Source organism: Mustelus asterias, chromosome 11 (assembly GCF_964213995.1).
Source record: "Mustelus asterias chromosome 11, sMusAst1.hap1.1, whole genome shotgun sequence".
NCBI classification, from domain to species: Eukaryota; Metazoa; Chordata; class Chondrichthyes; order Carcharhiniformes; family Triakidae; genus Mustelus; species Mustelus asterias.
This window is the reverse complement of record NC_135811.1, coordinates 29,747,208-29,765,667: the sequence shown is the minus strand read 5'-3', so window position 1 is coordinate 29,765,667 and position 18,460 is coordinate 29,747,208. Positions and strand designations below refer to the sequence as shown.

The 18,460-nt window shown below is 43.3% G+C and overlaps 1 protein-coding gene across 2 annotated transcripts in view; it reads right to left on the bottom strand.

The window, feature by feature from the left end:
- Window positions 1–1,128, bottom strand: part of htra1b (HtrA serine peptidase 1b) — a 69,533-nt gene extending 68,405 nt beyond the window's left edge. For both annotated transcript variants that reach the window (XM_078223352.1, XM_078223351.1), the window contains exon 1: window positions 418–1,128. In XM_078223352.1, coding sequence (XP_078079478.1) covers window positions 418–853 — 436 coding nt within the window. In that variant the 5' untranslated portion in view covers window positions 854–1,128. The remainder of the gene's footprint in view (window positions 1–417) is intronic.
- Window positions 1,129–18,460: the final 17,332 nt, after the last annotated feature.

Here is an 18,460-nt window from a genome sequence, read left to right as displayed (position 1 = left end):
ATCTGGAAAGGCACTTTTTACACGCACTCAGTGGCACAGTGGTTAGTCCTGCTGCCTCAGTGCCAGGGACCCGGGTTTGATTCCCGGCTTGGGTCACTGTCTGTGTGGGAGTCTGCATGTTCTCCCCGTGTCTGTGTGGGCTTCCTCCGGGTGCTCTGGTTTCCTCCCATAGTCCAAAAGACATGCTGGTTAAGTGCATTGGCTATGCTAAATTCTCCCTCAGTGTACCCAAACAGGCACCAGAGTGGGGGATTTTCACAGTAACTTCATAGCAGTATGAATGTGAGCCTACATGTGACAATAATAACTTAAAGTTTAAGTATTATATACTGCTCCCTACAGTTACAGTGTATTTGTGTACAGTAATGATGTTGCATGCAGTACACAGTTGTACATATCTATGAGTGGTGCTGTTACCCAGTCCGCAGGCTCCTCTCTGGATGAAGATGATGGGTGGTTGGTTGAGTGCTTGCGCCCTCCGGCTCACTGCCTTTAACTCGCACACGTTGCTGTAGGTGCTGCCGTCGCTGCCGCACACCGGCTCCCTGTTGGCGCACACACACATGCCCTTGATCCGCCGCTTGGCCGGGTTCTTCGTCGGCGGCACCGAGCACTGCAGCCCCTCTCCGCACCTCGCCTCATCCCCGCGGCCGCCGCAAGACTCGCCCTCGGCGGCGCCGCACAGCTGGCAGCAGCCGCACGAGTCCGTCACCAGCCCCGCCCGGCAGTCCGCCGGCAGCTCGGGGCAGCTGGACACATCGCACATCTGGGGGCAGCTGGGGGAGCGCCTGGTGATCCTGGCATCCAGCAGCAGCAGGCAGCTGGTAGAAAGCAGCGCAGACAAGAGCATCATCTTCACCCAGAGACACAACTTGATTAATCCCGCGGCAGAAAGTTCATTAAAAACTGCTCCTCAACAAGAAACTTTCCTTCCAAGAAACTTAGCAATCAACTGCTTAAAAACTCAGCACCATCTGGCGGGGTGGGGGGAAAAGTTTGTCCCAAGGGTTGAAAGTTATTTCCCCTTGTCTCCCACTGGAAGAAGGGACTTTATCCAGAGGTTCAATTTCAGCACAGTGCAAGTGGCTTCTTTATAAACGGCTGAAGAGATCAAACTGTTCCCCTGTCAGGCACAACAGCAATCATTGGTCTGCCCTGCCTCTCTAATACCCGCCCCCAAATCCGCCTCTTGGCCACACATCAACTGTGCTTCAGCCTGTGCCGGCGGATTAAAGCTTAAATTGTTTCCTTTTTACCCCCTCTTCCTCCCTGTCCCAGTGCAAACTGCAGCTCATGGCGGGGAGTGTGTGTGTGGGGCGGGGGGCGGAGTGGTGGCAATCTCACTCACTGCACGAAGGGGCCAACAGTAACCCCATCACATCACAAAGAGGAGAAACCATTTACTCAGCAGCACTTTACTAAAATTCGCCTGAAGTGGTTCCCGTTCAGACACCAACAGTAAGGTTTGAAATACCATAATTTCTGATCTAACTGCTGAACGCCAGTTCTGTGAACCTCAGTGGTGAAATTTAAGGGGATATATAAACATCTGTAACTTGCAGTGGGAACTTCTCACGCAGAACAGATTCCCTGTACCTGATTAAGAATATTTTCCAACAGTCATGTTGTTTCATTAATAAAAATTCATATTACATTTGAGGGAAATAATATAAAACAGAATTTGGAGTCGGTAAACTGTTTCCAACCGTACAGCGTTAGCTATATCATTCAGATGTTAGATTTTCACCTCTTTCCAAGTCCTCCCATTTGTTTCCTGTCACTTAAATGAAGCCTATGCCAAATCTATTCCAGTTTATGAGGGCTTCCAGCTGATTCAACATCTCTTCCCGTAGTCTTCAAACATTCACTGTGATCATAAGTGGCTTATATTTTTACTTTCTCAGAAGACTGAGGAAATTTGGCATGACTGCTACGACTTTCACCAACTTTTACAGATGCACCAGAGAAAGTATTCTTTCTGGTTGTATCACAGCTTGGTATGTCTCCTGCTCTGCCCAAGACCGCAAGGAACTATAAAAGGTTGTGAATGTAGCCCAATCGATCACGCAAACCAGCCTCCCATCCATTGACTCTGTCTGCACTTCTCTGCAAAACAGCCAGCATAATTAAGGACCCCACGCACCCCAGACATTCTCTCTTCCGCCTTCTTCCGTTGGGAAAAAGATACAAAAGTCTGAGGTCACGTGCCAACCGACTCAAGAACAGCTTCTTCCCTGTTGCTGTCAGACTTTTGAATGGACCTACCTTGCATTAAGTTGATCTTTCTCTACATCCTAGCCTGTAACACTACATTCTGCACTCTCTCGTTGCCTTCTCTATGAACGGTATGTTTTGTCTGTATAGCGCGCAAGAAACAATACTTTTCACTGTATGTTAATACATGTGACAATAATAAATCAAATCAAATTCTGTGTGATGAAGGAGCAGCGCTCCGAATAAACCTGTTGGACTTTAACCTGGTGTTGAGAGACTTCTTACTGTACCCGCCCCAGTCCAACGCCAGTATCATTTTCTGTATGGACAGGATTTCAGCTCCCTCGGCCATCGACTAACACATCCTTCAAAATTAAAAGGGACCAAATATAAGTAACGGTCCAATTTTTAAGACTAGTGTAATCATGCACATATTCTATACCTCATTGGCAGAGGTATAGAATATAAAAGGATATCTTGTTGGAATTGTATAAAACACTTGAGGCCACAACTGGAATATTGTGTGCAGTTCTGATCACCATATTACAGAAAGAATGGAATTGCTCTGGAGTGCAGAGGAGGTTTACAAGAATGGTGCCAGGGCTAGAAGTGTAACTATGAGGAGAGATTGGATAGGTTCGGATTGCTTTCCTTGGAACAATGAAAGTTGAGGGGTGACTTGTTAGACGTGTACAAAATTATAGGGGGGGGGGGGGTGGGAAGAGAGAGTGGACAGGATGAAGTTGTTTCCCTTGGAGGAGAATTCTAGAACCAGGGAATATAGATTCAAGATATAGGTGTAGAGGGGTGTAGAAGGGGATTTCTAACTAGCTCATAAGATTTATAGACAGAATGCAATCTTTCAGAGGACAAGGAATCAGTAAAGAGTTAAATAATTATTGGGAAAGCTAACACAAACAATTTACACATGTGGGTGAAGTAAATGAGTCAAAACAATTAGTTATGATTTTAAAACATATATGCTGATATTTTAAATGTATTTCAAAAGCCTTGTTTGCTTTAGCTAAGCTTAATTACCAAAAGGAATGATGGTAAAAGTCATTAGTTTAAAATCAAAGGTCTGGGAACAGGCCAGTCAGCAAGTCTTATCGTGTGGCATTCCAAAGAGGGGACGCATTATGCAACATTATGAATAGATGTATTCATTGCTCAGGCATTGAATATGAACCTGGACGCAGGAATACAAGACTATTCAACTTGGCAGTGAGCCGGTGGGAACGTCCATTTTGACCTTGCGGTAGCGCCTGCCTATACCAGGCGACAGGGAGGTAGTTAGTGCCAAAAGGGGAGAATACATCCGGAATCAGTTGGACAAATAAGATACTTAATAGCATGGTGATATCTTATGGTTGGCTGAAGTACTGGACAGAGATCTGTATTGATGTATAACTGTTAAATGGAATTGATTTTAAGCTAATGGAATGCTGAATTATTGATGATGAAAAAGTATATTTGATCTGTATTTGACTCTGTCATTCAGTTCTTCCAGAGAGTTCTGTAGGTCTGTCTGTAGAGCTGTTTAATCCTTTGAGAGACTCCGGTCAGCTGTACATCTGTACTGTCTTGTGTTTTCATGTTTCATGTTAAATAAATCTGTTACATCTTTTGAACAGAGACATTTGCCTTGTGAGTTTTGAATTGTCTTAGTTTAAGACACAAAATGGCCACCTCTTGAAATTTCCCTACAAGGGGACGAGGAAGAACATTTCTTTTATCGCAAAGGGTGATGGGTGTCTGGAATTCACTGCCCGAGTTGGTAGTGGAGGTAGAGACCCTAAACTCTTTTTTAAAAATACCTGAAAGTGCTGTAAGGTGAGATTAGAAAGGGTACCTGGGTGTCCTCGGCTGACATGGACAAGATGGGCCGAACAGCCTCCATCTGTGCTGTAACTTTTCTATGGTTCTATAATGTTAAATGGAAATTGTTAAAATGCCCAGTAAGCTGGTGACTAAAGTTGAATCATTTACCTAAAAGATCCTATCAATCTTGCTCTGAAGTCTGCATTGTACAACAAATAATACAGCAAGCGTTTCCCAAACTTACCGCAGTGAGTGACCCTATTCTGAGGCTTGAAAATTGCCGTGCCTCCAGGGTGGGAATTAGAGCTGTGAGAATGGCCAGTCTCCAGCCAATTCGATTCACTCCATGTGATATCAAGAAACGGTTGGAGGTACTGTATACTGCAAAGGCAATGGGGCCCTGATAACATTTCAGCAATAGTACTGAAGGCTTGTGCTCCAGAACTTGCCGCTCCCCTCGCCAAACTCTTCCAGTACAGTTACAACACTGTCATCTATCCGACATTGCGGAAAATTGCCCAGGTATGTCCTGCACACAAAAGCAGAACAAATCCAACCCGGCCAATTACCGCCCAATCGGTCAACTCTCGATCATCAGTAAAGTGATGGAAGGGGTCATCAACAGTGCTATCAAGCAGCAGCTGCTCAGCAAAAACCTGCTCAGTGACGGCAAGTTTGGGTTTCACCAGGGTCACTCAGCTCCCTGACCTCATTACAACCTTGGTTCAAACATGGACAATAAAGCTGAATTCCAGAGGTGAGGCGAGAGTGATAGTCCTTGACATCAAGGCCACATTCGACCAAGTGTGGCATCATGGAGCCCTAGCAAAACTGGAATCAATGGGTATTGGGACAAACTCTCCGCTGGTTGGAATCATACCTGATACATAGGAGATGGTTATGGTTGTCGAGGGTCAGTCACCTTAGCTCCAGGACATCTCTGCAGGAGTCTCTCATGGTTGTGTCCCAGGCCCAACCATCTTCAGCTGCTTCATCAATGACCTTCCCTCTGTCATAAGGTCAGAAGTGGGGACGTTCACCGATGATTGCACAATGTTCAGCGCTATTCACAACTCCTCAGATACTGAAGCCGTGCATGTTCAAATGCAACAAGATTTGGACAATGTCCAGGCTTGGACTAATAAATGGCAATTAACATTCGTGCCACACAAATGCCAGGTAATGACCATCACCAATAAGAGACACACTAACCATCACCCCTTTACATTCAATGATATTAGCATCACTGAATCCCCTATTGTCAACACACTTGGGGTTACCATTGACCAGAAACTCAACTGGACTCACCATATAAACAGTGGCTACAAGAGCTGGTCAGAGGCTAGGAATACTGCTGCAAGTAACTCACCTCCTGACTCCCCAAAGCCTATCCACCATCTACAAGGTACAAATCAGGAGTGTTGATGAAATACTCCCCGCTTGCCTGGATGAGTGCAGCTCCAACAACACCCAAGAAGCTTGACACCATCCAGGACAAAGCAGGATGCTTGATTGGCACTACATCGACAAACATCCACTCCCTCAACCACCGACACTCAGTAGCAGCAGTGTGTACTATCTACAAGGTGCACTGCAGAAATTCACCAAAGATTCTTAGACAGCACCTTCCAAACCCCCACAACCACTTCCATCTAAAAAGACAAGGGCAGCAGATACATGGGAACACCACCACCTGCAAGCCCCTCATCATCCTGACTTGGAAATATATCACCGTTCCTTCAGTCGCTGGGTCAAAATCCTGGAATTCCTTTCCTAACAGCATTGTGGGCCAACTCACAGCACATGGACTGTATCGATTCAAGAAGGCAACTCACCACCACCTTCTCAATGGCAACTATGGATGGGCAATAAAAGCTGGCCACCCAGCGATGCCCATGTCCCAGGAATGAATAAAAAAAGGGGAAAAAGAGATGTGGGAGTGGGAAACCCCTGCAATAATACAGAATTTGAGAGTCTTTTTACAGATAGAAAGTAATTAATTGCATAAGGTAATGCCAATTAATGTCTGTACATCTCTTGGGTTGCTCTCCTAAAAATAAATTTCACCCCCTTTTGTGCCACAAGATGGTATCACTGCACAAAGAGAGAAAGAGAGGGAGACGGAGAGAGCGGGAGACACCGAGAGAGCGAGAGCAAGTGCGAGAGAAAGTGCGAGAGAGAGAATGAGAGTGAGAGAGCGAGGAGAGGGATTTCAGCGCAAAATAAAAAATTCTGCAGATGCTGCAAATCTGAAATAATAAAAATACACTAGCAACTGTGGAGAAAGTGTTAACATTTCAGGTTGTGATCTTCACTTCTGCATTTTCTGGCTAATTTCAGAATTTTAAAATAAATTGTCATCCTTCTGAAAAAAGTGCAGTATTTGCAGTAGAACTTGCAGTACACGCTAACACGTTCCAACAGCTGTACCAGTCTCTCACTCTGAATGGTTCCTTTCTCATTCTATTGAACAAGTTGACAATACCAAACGCCTTTCCTCTTGTGAACGCTTACTTCAACACTACTGCAGACCTAAGTTGTAAATGGCAGTGCCAGTCTGTATCATCCGTAACAGCTACGCTCTGAAATATTAACTCCTGCTGCCCATGCAGCTGCCATCTGATTTAACAATGAGTGCAAGGCCTTACAAGCCACTTTGTCACTGAAGTCTAGACACCTGATCAGCTGCCCTCTGCTTTGCACTTTCCTCTTACTGGCCTATCGAGCTAAACCTCTTCTAAAGCCACACCCTCAGCCCTGCCCTGAACTCACACCTTTGTTGTTTTTATCCCCTCATGCCACCTTCAAACTTACCTTGTTCGTGGGACCCACCTCCTGCTCCCTAACCCTATTCCCACTAAACTGTTCAGCAAATAACTTCCTATTGGTCCTACGTTAGCTGATATTGTGAGTGCTTCTCTACTTAGGTGTCATTCCTCTATCCTTTAAATTTTCCATCATCACCCCTGTATTAAAAAGCAAACAACCCTTGACCCCACTGTCCTTGGAAAGCAGCACTCCATCACCAACTTCCCTCCTTCCACAAAGTCATTGAGCCTGTTCATAGAATCCCTACAGTGGTGAGGAGGCCATTCAGCCCATCAAGTCTGCATTGACTCTGACAGAGCATCTTACTTATGCCCTCTCCCCCACCCTATCCCCATAACCCCGCACATTGCCCATGGCTAATCCGTCGAACCAACACATCTTGGGACACTAAGGGGCAATTTAGTGTGGCCAACCCACCTAACCTGCACATTTTTGGACTGTGGGAGGAATTGGAGTATCCGGAGGAAACTCACACAGACACGGAGAGAACGTGCAAACTCCACAGAGACACCCAAGGCTGGAATTGAACCTGGGTCCCTGGCGCTGTGAGGCAGCAGTGCTGCCATTGTGTCGCCCTTCCAAATCCATGCTCATCTTTCCTGGAATTACATATTTAAGTCCCTCCAGTTTTCCACCCATGCCATAGGACAAAAGTGGCTCGTCTTATGAAATTGTGTACATCCTTGATAAAGGTAAACCAAACTTTCTCTACCTTTCTGAAGCCTGTGATACAGTTGACTACGCCATCTTCCCTCTGTATTGTCCATTTTGGGCCGGTTCTCACTGATTCCATTGTTATCTGTTACTTGCAATGCTTTTTTTTCTATATGTGACTCCTGCCTATTTTACACCTACAGACTGACCCTCACCATCACCTGAAGACCTGTGAATGATTGAAGCCATTGATTTTGGTCCCGACACCAAACTCTGTTCCCTGGCTGCCAACTCCATCCCTCCCTCAGCAACAGTCAGTTCACAACCTTAGTGTCATATTTCACTCAGAGATGACCACATTTTCACATCATTGTGACGAGCACCTATTTCCATCTCTGTAACACAACTCAACTTAGCCTTAGTTCATTTTCTTGCTAAAACCCACATTCCTGCTTTCGTTACCTGCAGACTCGAATGGTAGTCTCCCACATTCTACCCTTCATAAAGTTGACATCATCCAAAACTTTGCTGCCTGTGACCACGTCCCATTCATTTATCACCCATGTTCTGGCTGACCTAAACTGACTGCTGGTGAAGAAGCATCTTGATTTAAAATCCTCATCCTTGTTTTCAATTCACTCCATGGTCTGGCCCATCACTATCTTCTGCATCTCCTCCAGGCCTTAACCATCCAAGACATTCTTATCCCTTAATCATTCCCGATTTTAATCGTGGCAGCGTTGGTGGCCCTGCCTCCTGTTTCCGAGGACCCAAGGTCGAGCATTCCCTCTATACATCTCCTCCACACTCAACCTCACTTTCTGCCCCTCTCTAACCAAGCCTTTAGTTACCTGACCCAATGTGGCACTGTCACATTTTATTTTATAATGGCCCTGTGGAGGACCATGGGATATTTGATTACATTAAAGGTGCTATATAATTAGGTTTTTTATAGGTTCCTTTCACTGTAAATGTCTTTTTTGTTCATACGGGAGAAGGGATTTACCTTTTATTACTTTCAAATTAAATTAATGTTATTGCAGCTTATGTGATGCTTAGTCAGGAGTTTTTTCTGCTTCAAGTGTTTTGATCTTGTCTGTTAGAGGTTTGATTGCGGGCACCTCTCCAAATTAAAACTTGCAACATAGGTCTGTTGCAGAGGAATGTGCAAACTGGAGCAAAAGAAATGACATAAATGCTGCAACTAGCTTATATGTACACATTCAAACAGATTACTCTAATCCTCATTGATGTGTAATGCAATTTAACTTTTATTCAAAATCCTAGTTGCACTTTTCTCATAAGTTTGAAAGGAGAAAATAATACAAATGGGTATCCAGAAGAAAGGTGTTAACTCTAACCCTCATGCTAACCCTAAACATAAGTTATGAAGTTAGCCATTGAGCAGCTGGGGATGAGTGCTGTGAAAGTTTTTTTGAAGCTTTTACTATTGTTGTTCATATCAAATTCTGGAGAAAAATAACACCAGTGTTTGTGAAATAACATTCTGCAAACAGCATGAACATAAAATCATGGAACCCTGCAGCACAGGTGACAATTTAATTCATGCTGCCTATATTCGTCTTTGGAACAATTATTCAATTAGTCCCAATCCCCTGCTCTGTCCCCATAGTCTTGCACTTTTCTCCTCTTCAGTATTCAGCCAATTCCCCATTGAAACTTGTTGAATCTGTCCCCATCACCAAGCAGTCAAATTTCAGGTGTGTAAAATGTCTGGCCAGCTCTTCAACTTGCTTTTTGGATAGTTGCTAAATGACCTCATTCCAAATGCTTGACTGAGCTCCAAGACTTAATAGATTTAACCAGTCCCAGCTTGTTTACCCAGCAGCGAAGAGGACTGTTGGCTTTGTTTGATTGGAGTTTAATAAAAATATAATAAGTTTATCTTTCAGTAAGTCATTTCACAATGACCATTTGTTTATTTGGAAAAAAGAGATGGTAAGATAAGGAAAGGTTTTTTCCCCCAATGGGAGTTTCAATGGGTGCATTTGATTCAACAATTTTGTGAGCTTGTAAGAGGGGCAATTTTTTCAAAGGTAATTTTGAATGGCTAACTTCCTTTTTATTTCACAAGTATTCAAAGACTTGCCAAGGTTATACGGCTCATTGGTTCTTTATGTAGTGGATACTGGAAGTGCTTCAAATAGGATATTAAAATCAATATGGAAAACAAACCACAGGGTTCCCGTGGAACGCAGAAGAGGACTTTACCTGCAGGATAAAGTACTCTAATGCATCTGAACCAATGCTGGTCAATTTAATGGTTTTGTGCCTATTAAGCACATGGCCCTACAATCCATCACTGCATTAATAACACAATTGAATACTGCCTGAAAAGTTAAATACGACCGTTGAAGTTGGCAGGGGCTTTTAAATTTGCCTGCCAAAAGATTCCCAACTCCACAGCAGGCTTCTCCCAAGATTTACAAACTGGCTTTCCTGGCAGGGTTCACATAACCTTCAGGGACACATTGTTACAACCAGTCCCCAAGCCTGGTCCCCTAATTAAACTCTCCGAATGGGACCCTAATTTTATTCAGCCTCTGCATGAGGAGTAAATCGCTGGCTCCCCTTCCTTATTTACCACCACCTCGGTCACAACAAGCTTAATTTGAAAGCAATGTCTACCCCTGTGGATATCTTCCCAGTCCAAATGTATTTACCTTTTAGAATGAGCCAACTTAACCAGTCATGCTTGAGTCAAAGAGTAAGTTTATTAGTTCCAATAAAAAACTGAGAAAAAAATAATAAAGGACGCAACACACACATTCACACTCTGAGATGAGAAGAGAAGTTAAAAATGCAGAGAAAAGTTTTTTAAAAATACAAATCAGTCTTTAGCTTGCGCATGAGTGTAGATAGCGGTATGTTGCGGCTGTTAAGTTAGGAGATTCCAGAAACTAGCAGGCTAGCAGTTAGTTTGGAGACTTGGGATTCTGCAGGGTGGTTGAAAAGCTATTCTATTTCCTTTAGCTTGTGGCTTTTACTCAGCTTTCTCCATCGAGAGATGCCCTTTGCTTGCTTGTCCTTCTGCAAAGGGCACTGGCTGCAGTTCTGTCTTGTTTCAGTGATGATGTGGAGATGCCGGCGTTGGACTGGGGTAAGCACAGTAAGAAGTCTCACAACACCAGGTTAAAGTCCAACAGGTTTATTTGGTAGCAAATACCATAAGCTTTCGGAGCGCTGCCCCTTCATCAGATGGAGTGGAAATCTGTTCTCCAACAGTGCACAGAGACACAACATCAAGTTACAGAATACTAATTAGAATGCAAATCTCTACAGCCAGCCAGGTCTTAAAGGTACAGATAATGTGGGTGGAGGGAACATTAAACACAGGTTAAAGAGATGTGTATTGTCTCCAGACAGAACAGCTAGTAAGATTCTGCAAGATCAGGAGGCAAGCTGTGGGGGTTACTGATAATGTGACATAAATCCAACACCCCGTTTAGGCCATCCTCATGACGTAAGGTGTAGAGAAAGATCAGCGTAATACGGGGTAGGTCCATTCAAATGTCTGATGGCAGCAGGGAAAAAGCTGTTCTTTTGAGTCGGTTGGGTATGTGTCCTCAGACTTTTCTATCTTTTTCCCGATAGAAGCAGGTGGAATAGAGTATGCCTGCGGTGCGTGGAGTCCTTACTTACACTGGCTGCATTTCTGAGGCAGCGGGAAGTGTAGACAGCATCAATGGGTGGGAGGCTGGTTTGCGTGATGGCTGGATTTCGTTCACGACCCATAGTAGTTTCTTGCGGTCTTGGTCAGAGCAGCAGCTGTACCAATCTGTGATACAACCAGAAAGAATGGTTTCTATGGTGCCTCTGTAAAGGTTGGAGAGAGTCATAGTGGACACGCCAAATTTCGTCTTCTGAGAAAGTAAAGGCTTTGGTGGGCTTTCTTAACAATAACGTCGGCATGGAGGGATCAGGACAGGTGATTGGTGATCTGGACACCTAAAAACTTGAAGCTCTCAACCATTTCTACTTCATGCCCATTGATGTAGACAGGGGCATGGCCTCCACTGCACTTCCTGAAGTCAATGACTATCTCCTTCATTTTGTTGACATTGAGGGAGAGATGTGATTTATTATTGTCACATGTATTAGCATAGTGAAAAGTTGTTTCTTGCACGCTATACAAAGCAAACCGTTCATAGAGAAGGAAATTAGAGAATGCAGAATGTAGTGTTACAGTCATAGCTGGGGTGGAGAGAAAGATCAACTTCGTGCGAGGTCGGTCCATTCAAAAGTGTGACAGCAGCAGGGAAGAAGCTGTTCTTGAGTCGGTGCGCACGTGACCTCAGATTTTTGTATCTTTTTCCCAACGGAAGAAGGTGGGAGAGAGAATGTCCGGGGTGCGTGGGGCCCTTGATTATGCTGGCTGCTTTGCTGAGGCAGCGGGAAGTGTAGACAATGTTGGACTGGTCACTTTAGTTGCTGTGCCACCCACTCGAAAAATAGATAATGAAGGCTTCCACCTCTGCTTGATCAAATTTAGTGATTAAACGAACAAACCAGGTTGCTTCAGCCCTGATCTCCGAGCTAGTGGTGACTTCCAAAGATACAGTGGGATTCCTGCCACTCAGCTCGAGCTGTTTTGGTTTAAACTCTCTTCCCTCTCTCGGTCCCAAATTTCTACCTCTGCTCCCTGTCCCTTCTTTGTGTTATTCCTTTCTTTCTCCTGACATTCTCTCTTCTCTATGTGCCTTCCTCTCCTTTCTTTCCTCTTTACTGAAAGTCTAATCTCTGCTGCTCCAATTTTAATCCATCATTACTCTATCCGTTTCATCGTCTTCTATTTTCACCAGTACACTGTTGGGTGCTCCTTTTAAAATTTCGGGTTTTCTGGCTTTCAGGCAAAATTCCAATCCCAGGTGTCTCACTAGGTCTTTTAACGTTGCAGGACAGGACCATTACCTTTCCATAAGCAATGCCCCTTCCCTTCCATCTATAAAGACACGGGCATTCATAGAATCTATAGTGCAGAAGGAGGCCATTTGGCCCATTGAGCCCGCACCGACAACAGTCCCATCTAGGTTCCATCCTTGTAACCCCTCATATTTATAGTCCAAATCCCCCTGACAGTAAGGGGCAATTTATCATGGGCAATCAACCTAACCCGCAGATTTTTGGACTGTGGAAGGAAACCGGAGCATCAGGAGATAACATGCAGACACGGGGAGAATGTGCAAACTCCACATAGACAGTCACTAAGGTCGGAATTGAACCCGGGTCCTTGGCGCTGTGAGGCAGCAGTGCTAACCACTGTGCCGTCCTCAATGTGAACATTTTTACACTTTAACAGGGACGACTCAAGGAAACATTTTGGCAGCTTTAAAAATTGGTTTCAATAGAACAATTTACTTTCCCCACTCTAATTCTTTTGTTTTTGTCTATGGGAACTATCCCAGCACTAAGCCCACAATTTGTTACAAACACCCTCCGGGTGAGGTCCCCCAATATAACTTCTCGAACGAGATCCCAATTTTGTTCTTCCCACCAACTGCAGGTTCCCTCTTTGGTTAATTTAAAAGGAATCCCCTATGGATACATTTTCCCGTTTCAAGGGCCAATTTAGCCAGGTGTTCGAGTCAAAGAGTGAGTTTAAAAAAAACCTGAAAAAAAGTAATAAAAGACAGCACACATTCACACTCTGATGAGGAGAAATTAAAAATCCAGATGAAAGGGAAAAAAACTATATACAAATCAATCTTTGATTTGTCCAAGATGGCGATACGTTGCAGCTGATAAGTTGGGAGATTCCAGTTGAGCTGGCTGTGGCAGGCTAGCATTTTTTCTTTTGCTTAGTTAGTTTGGAGGCACAGGATTCTGCAGGGTGGCTGAAATACCATTCAATTTCCTTTAGCTTGTGCTGAGCTTTCTCTATCAATCAACACAGAGACAAAGAGATGGACTCTTTGCCTGGTTGTCCTTCTGCAGGGGTCTCACACTCTGACATATCAGCACACCAGGACACACAGAACAGGTCTGCAGTTGGTTTTTTTAAAATTCCAGTTCCCTGTCTATTCTGAAGAGGGTAGTCATGATGTGGAGATGCCGGCGTTGGACTGGGGTAAACACAGTAAAAAGTTTTACAACACCAGGTTAAAGTCCAACAGGTTTATTTGGTAGCAAAAGCCACACAAGCTTTCAGAACTCCAAGCCCCTTCTTCAGGTGAGTGGGAATTCTGTTCACAAACAAGGCATATAAAGACACAGACTCAATTTACATGAATAATGGTTGGAATGCGAATACTTACAGCTAATCAAGTCTTTAAGATACAAACAATGTGAGTGGAGAGAGCATCAAGACAGGCTAAAAAGATGTGTATTGTCTCCAGACAAGACAGCCAGTGAAACTCTGCAGGTCCAGACAAGCTGTGGGGGTTACAAATAGTGTGACATGAACCCAATATCCCGGTTGAGGCCGTCCTCGTGTGTGCGTGTGTGTAAGTATTCGCATTCCAACCATTATTCATGTAAATTGAGTCTGTGTCTTTATATGCCCTGTTTGTGAACAGAATTCCCACTCACCTGAAGGGGCTTGGAGCTCCGAAAGCTTGTGTGGCTTTTGCTACCAAATAAACCTGTTGGACTTTAACCTGGTGTTGTTAAACTTCTTACTGTATTCTGAAGAGGAACAAACAACCTGACTCTCACCCAGAGTCAGATTTCTTTGAACTCACAACTATTTTCACATTGTGAGATATCGATCAGCAGGAGATGGGTTTTGGATGTCTTCGGAGATGCAAAATGTCTCTCTTCACACACTCTTTTGGGTGGTTCTGGTTTGCCTTTTTCACCATCATCTTGGAAAGCAGCCTCACATTTTAAAGCAGTTTGTTCCAACTCATTTCAAACTCCAGAATTTCAGTTAAAAATTCTGAAAAATAGTTTTTCAACAAAGAGCAGTAACTTCAAGATAACATCCAGCGCCAGGAAGAGAGTAACCTGAGAGGGTATTTAAAATCGCTAACCTTATCATTAAGTGAGCGCCAGGTCATATCCAGCATGTTTCCTGACAGAGTGCTGGGGTTCAGATAAGCATAAAAATGTGGCCCTGCATACTTCCCATTTGATTCTCCCAACATGGATTTGCTCAGTGCTGAGACACGAAAATTCAGTCCGTAGTCATTTCCACATTAATTTAATTGTATTGTCACACGAAAGAGTTGACAGGCCTGGCTGCTGGCATGAGGAACTGGAGAGGAACAGATGCCAACAGCAAAACTCTCAAGGGCAAAAGGTGGTGTCGTGGTAATGTCACTGAATGAGAAATGCATAGGCCCAGGCTCTGGGGACCGGGGTTCAAATCCCATCGTGGCAGCTGGCGGAATTGAAATTCAATTAATGGATCTGGAATTGAAAACAATCTCAGTAATGGTGACCATGAGACCATTTGGTTCACCAATGACCTTTAGGGAAGGAAATCTGCCGTCCTTACCTGGTCTGGTGTGAGGACGGTAGACTGTTGTTATAGATACAGGTTTGGTTTTATGTTTCTGTAGAATGTTTAAAATTGCAGCTCTATTCTATAGGCAGTGTGTCTGGAAAACATTTAGCTCAAGGGTTGTATAAACAAGTTAATTTCTTAATTCAGCCATGAATTTGTTACTTTGATAGAACTAATAAGACTTTTGTTTACACAAAACATTCCTTGGGAAGTTGATTGACAGGTTCATGTGATAATGTGATTAATGAGCAGAACTGGGTCTGTGGCACAGAGAAAGAAGCTTTCACAGTTGCTATTGGAGATCTGCTAAAGTCAGAGGCAATGTGCAGACTGTTCCTGAGAACTCACTCACTCACTACAAAATTTCTCTGAAAGCTTCAAGAATGTTAACAGAATTTATAGCAAGTATGTCTGAGTTTGCTCATTATATTTAAAAGTGGTGTTGATCTATGCATGAATGGGGCTTGTCAGAAACTGGAACAGCCATAAGCTTGAAAGTAAAGCTTCTTCCTTATTGACAGATTTTTCAAAAGGCACCCAGCAGCAAAATACAGATTGTCTGCAAGGAAAAGAGAAAATGCTGGAAAATCTCAGCAGGTCTGGCAGCATCTGTGGGGAGACAAAAGAGCTGACGTTGAGTCCAGGAGACCCTTTGTCAAAGCTAAAAGACATAGAAAAGGCATAGACATAGACTTTCTATGCCTTTTAGCTTTGACAAAGGGTCGTCTGGACTCAACGTCAGCTCTTCTCTCTCCCGACAGATGCTGCCAGACCTGCTGAGATTTTCCAGCATTTTCTCTTTTGGTTTCAGATTCCAGCATCCGCAGTAACTTGCTTTTATTTAGACTGTCTGAAAGCTTTGGGCACCTACCACATCTACTGTAATTAGTAAAGTACAGCTTGTAACTCTAAGGAAGAGAGGGCTTAAATATGTACTTGGCAATCCTTCAACCAGTGGGCAGCTTTAAGTACAATGCGCAGGACCAAAAATGTTTTCTTGCATTTTGTTTAAAGCCAGAAAGCCCTCAAAATAAAGTTTACAAAGATGGGTCAATCCCCACATTGGTTACAATTAATGAATTGTATAGCTTTCATTATTTGGTAGTTTAACTTTTACTTAACCGCAGAGCTTTGTGGAAGATTCTCTACATGACTCAGTGCTATGCTTGTTCCTTGGTGTTTATACAAAGGAAAGATTTATTCACCTAAATTAAAACAGGATGGATTTATTTCCCCCATCAGCAGAAAACAGTTAAATCATCTGCATGCAAAGGGATTCCATACATCCATTAAACCACTCATTGCTCAGAATGGAATTTCTGATACTTTAACAAATTTTAGATCAGACCTACTTGGAAGTTGCTCAAACACATCAGTACCCTGATGTGAAAGATCAAAAATCACCTTCAACACCACTACACGTGCGTAAATATTGCTCAGTTAACAGCAGTCTGATCTCTGGATCAGAAAATTCCTTTGCCTGTGCTTGACCAGATGAGGCCTGGAATTCTAACTGCACCTAGAAACAGAGAGGTGGCAGGTCAGCCGGAAGGGCTCAGCACAGTATGGTAGAGAGCAGATCCTCATTCTATAACTGTCACTTTTATTCCACGAGGCTCAGGTCCTCAGGTCTGTTGTGTGGCACTTTACCAAATGCATTTTGGAAGTCTATGTACACCACATCAACAGCATTAGCCTCATCATCTCTACAAACTCTAAGAGGTAAAGGAAATTACTGGGAAGAATACAAGAATGTACAAAACCATAAATATTTAAGGCTTCATAGAGGCAAGAATTGAACTAGAAAATAAAACATAACTACAGAAATTAGATACCGTTGCAATATTGAAATAGTAAGAGGGTTAACAAAAAAGCAAAATCCATTAACAATGAAATTTTGGTCGAAATAGAGGATAGACTAATAGCTAATGGGTTAGTCCCTGGGAGAATTCAATGGAGAGGCACTGCGAATATGTTCCCAGCATAGGAGGTTCTACAAGTAAATTGAAACAGATATTACATACATCATGCTATGTAACATTAAAGATGAAGGACCTATTTGATCATTCTGTAGCACCAGCTTTTCACTTGAAATTGTTATGATCCTTGTTGGTAAGATACAGTTAGGGACCAATAATGTTTTTTGAATTAGACACCAAGCTTGTGGTTCAAGACACTTGCTCAGTCAAGAAAGTCACAAGATTCCACAAGTTTTAAACAAACAAAAATAAAGTTTACTATACAAAGCTAGAAAGATAAAACAATTTACAATAACCATCTTATAATACAACATTCAGGGTTACTATATGACTATGCATTAACAGGCAAAACTGTGGTCAAACACACCACACTATACAATAAATGACAGATGCAACCTAAACAGACTCCATGGATTTCTCAACAACCAACTTAGACATTAGTTACAAAGTCAACCAATCACACAAACTCCATCTCTCTCAGAAGGGCTTCTATTCTTCACCTTCAAAAATCTTGCCTTGACATTCTTTCCAAAAGTTGCTACAACTCAGACAGCTTCAACAATGGTTCACCTCGCAGGGTTTTAATCTTGCCTTCCGAGATTCTGTTCCCCTGGATTCCTGAGTACACTCCAGCATCAAATTACAAGCACAATTTCAGCTTTTCGGCCATCTGAAACAGAACATTATTGCTCCAAAGGGGTACCTTTCCCCCAGTTGCCCTCAGCAAAGTCGCCAACATGTGGCTGCCTTCTTGGATCTTCAGGTCTTTTACTTGGCCCTCTTTGATTTCCAGGGCTTCTTCTGAGCCACTTCACTTAAAATCTACACTCTGAAGCCATTTCCTCTAATTTGGACTGCTTCCACGCTTCCTCTTAACTGAATTTAACTGGGACATTTTTCTGTCTCTTGTCTTTGTCCCTTACCTGAGCCTTCCTTTTGGGACCTCTTACTGTCCCCCTTTCTCAGAATCTTGCTGGCGATGGTCCTCCGAATCCGATTACCTGACCTGAGTATTCACACCTTTCTTTTTGCTCTATGCACAGGCACACAGTCTACCCGAGGCCAGAAGAACGTAAAGATAACAAGCTGCACATATGCAGCTGATTCTAGCCTGTGCATGCGCAGAAAGTCTGGGGTTCATTGGGGACCCAAGTTCTTGATCTCAGAGTTCATCCAGGCAAGTATGAATTTCATAAAATATACAGCAGTGCCACACAGACATGATTTTACTATTTAAACAATCTTTTTGGCTGAACTGCTGAGGTAACGCCAAATTTAAAGCAAACTAAGAGAACCTCTGTGGAAATTCAGACCTGAAATTCGACTACTGTAAAAGGAGCTTTTTCTCAGATTAGACCCACACTTGCCAAGGTTTTGCCTGAGCAGTAGAACAGAAACTTTGCCCAGCTGTTGTAAATGAAGCACTGCCTGGATCATTCCTAAACTGTAGTTACTGGTACGAGATCAACAATTTGGTCACATGGCAGCTTTCCAA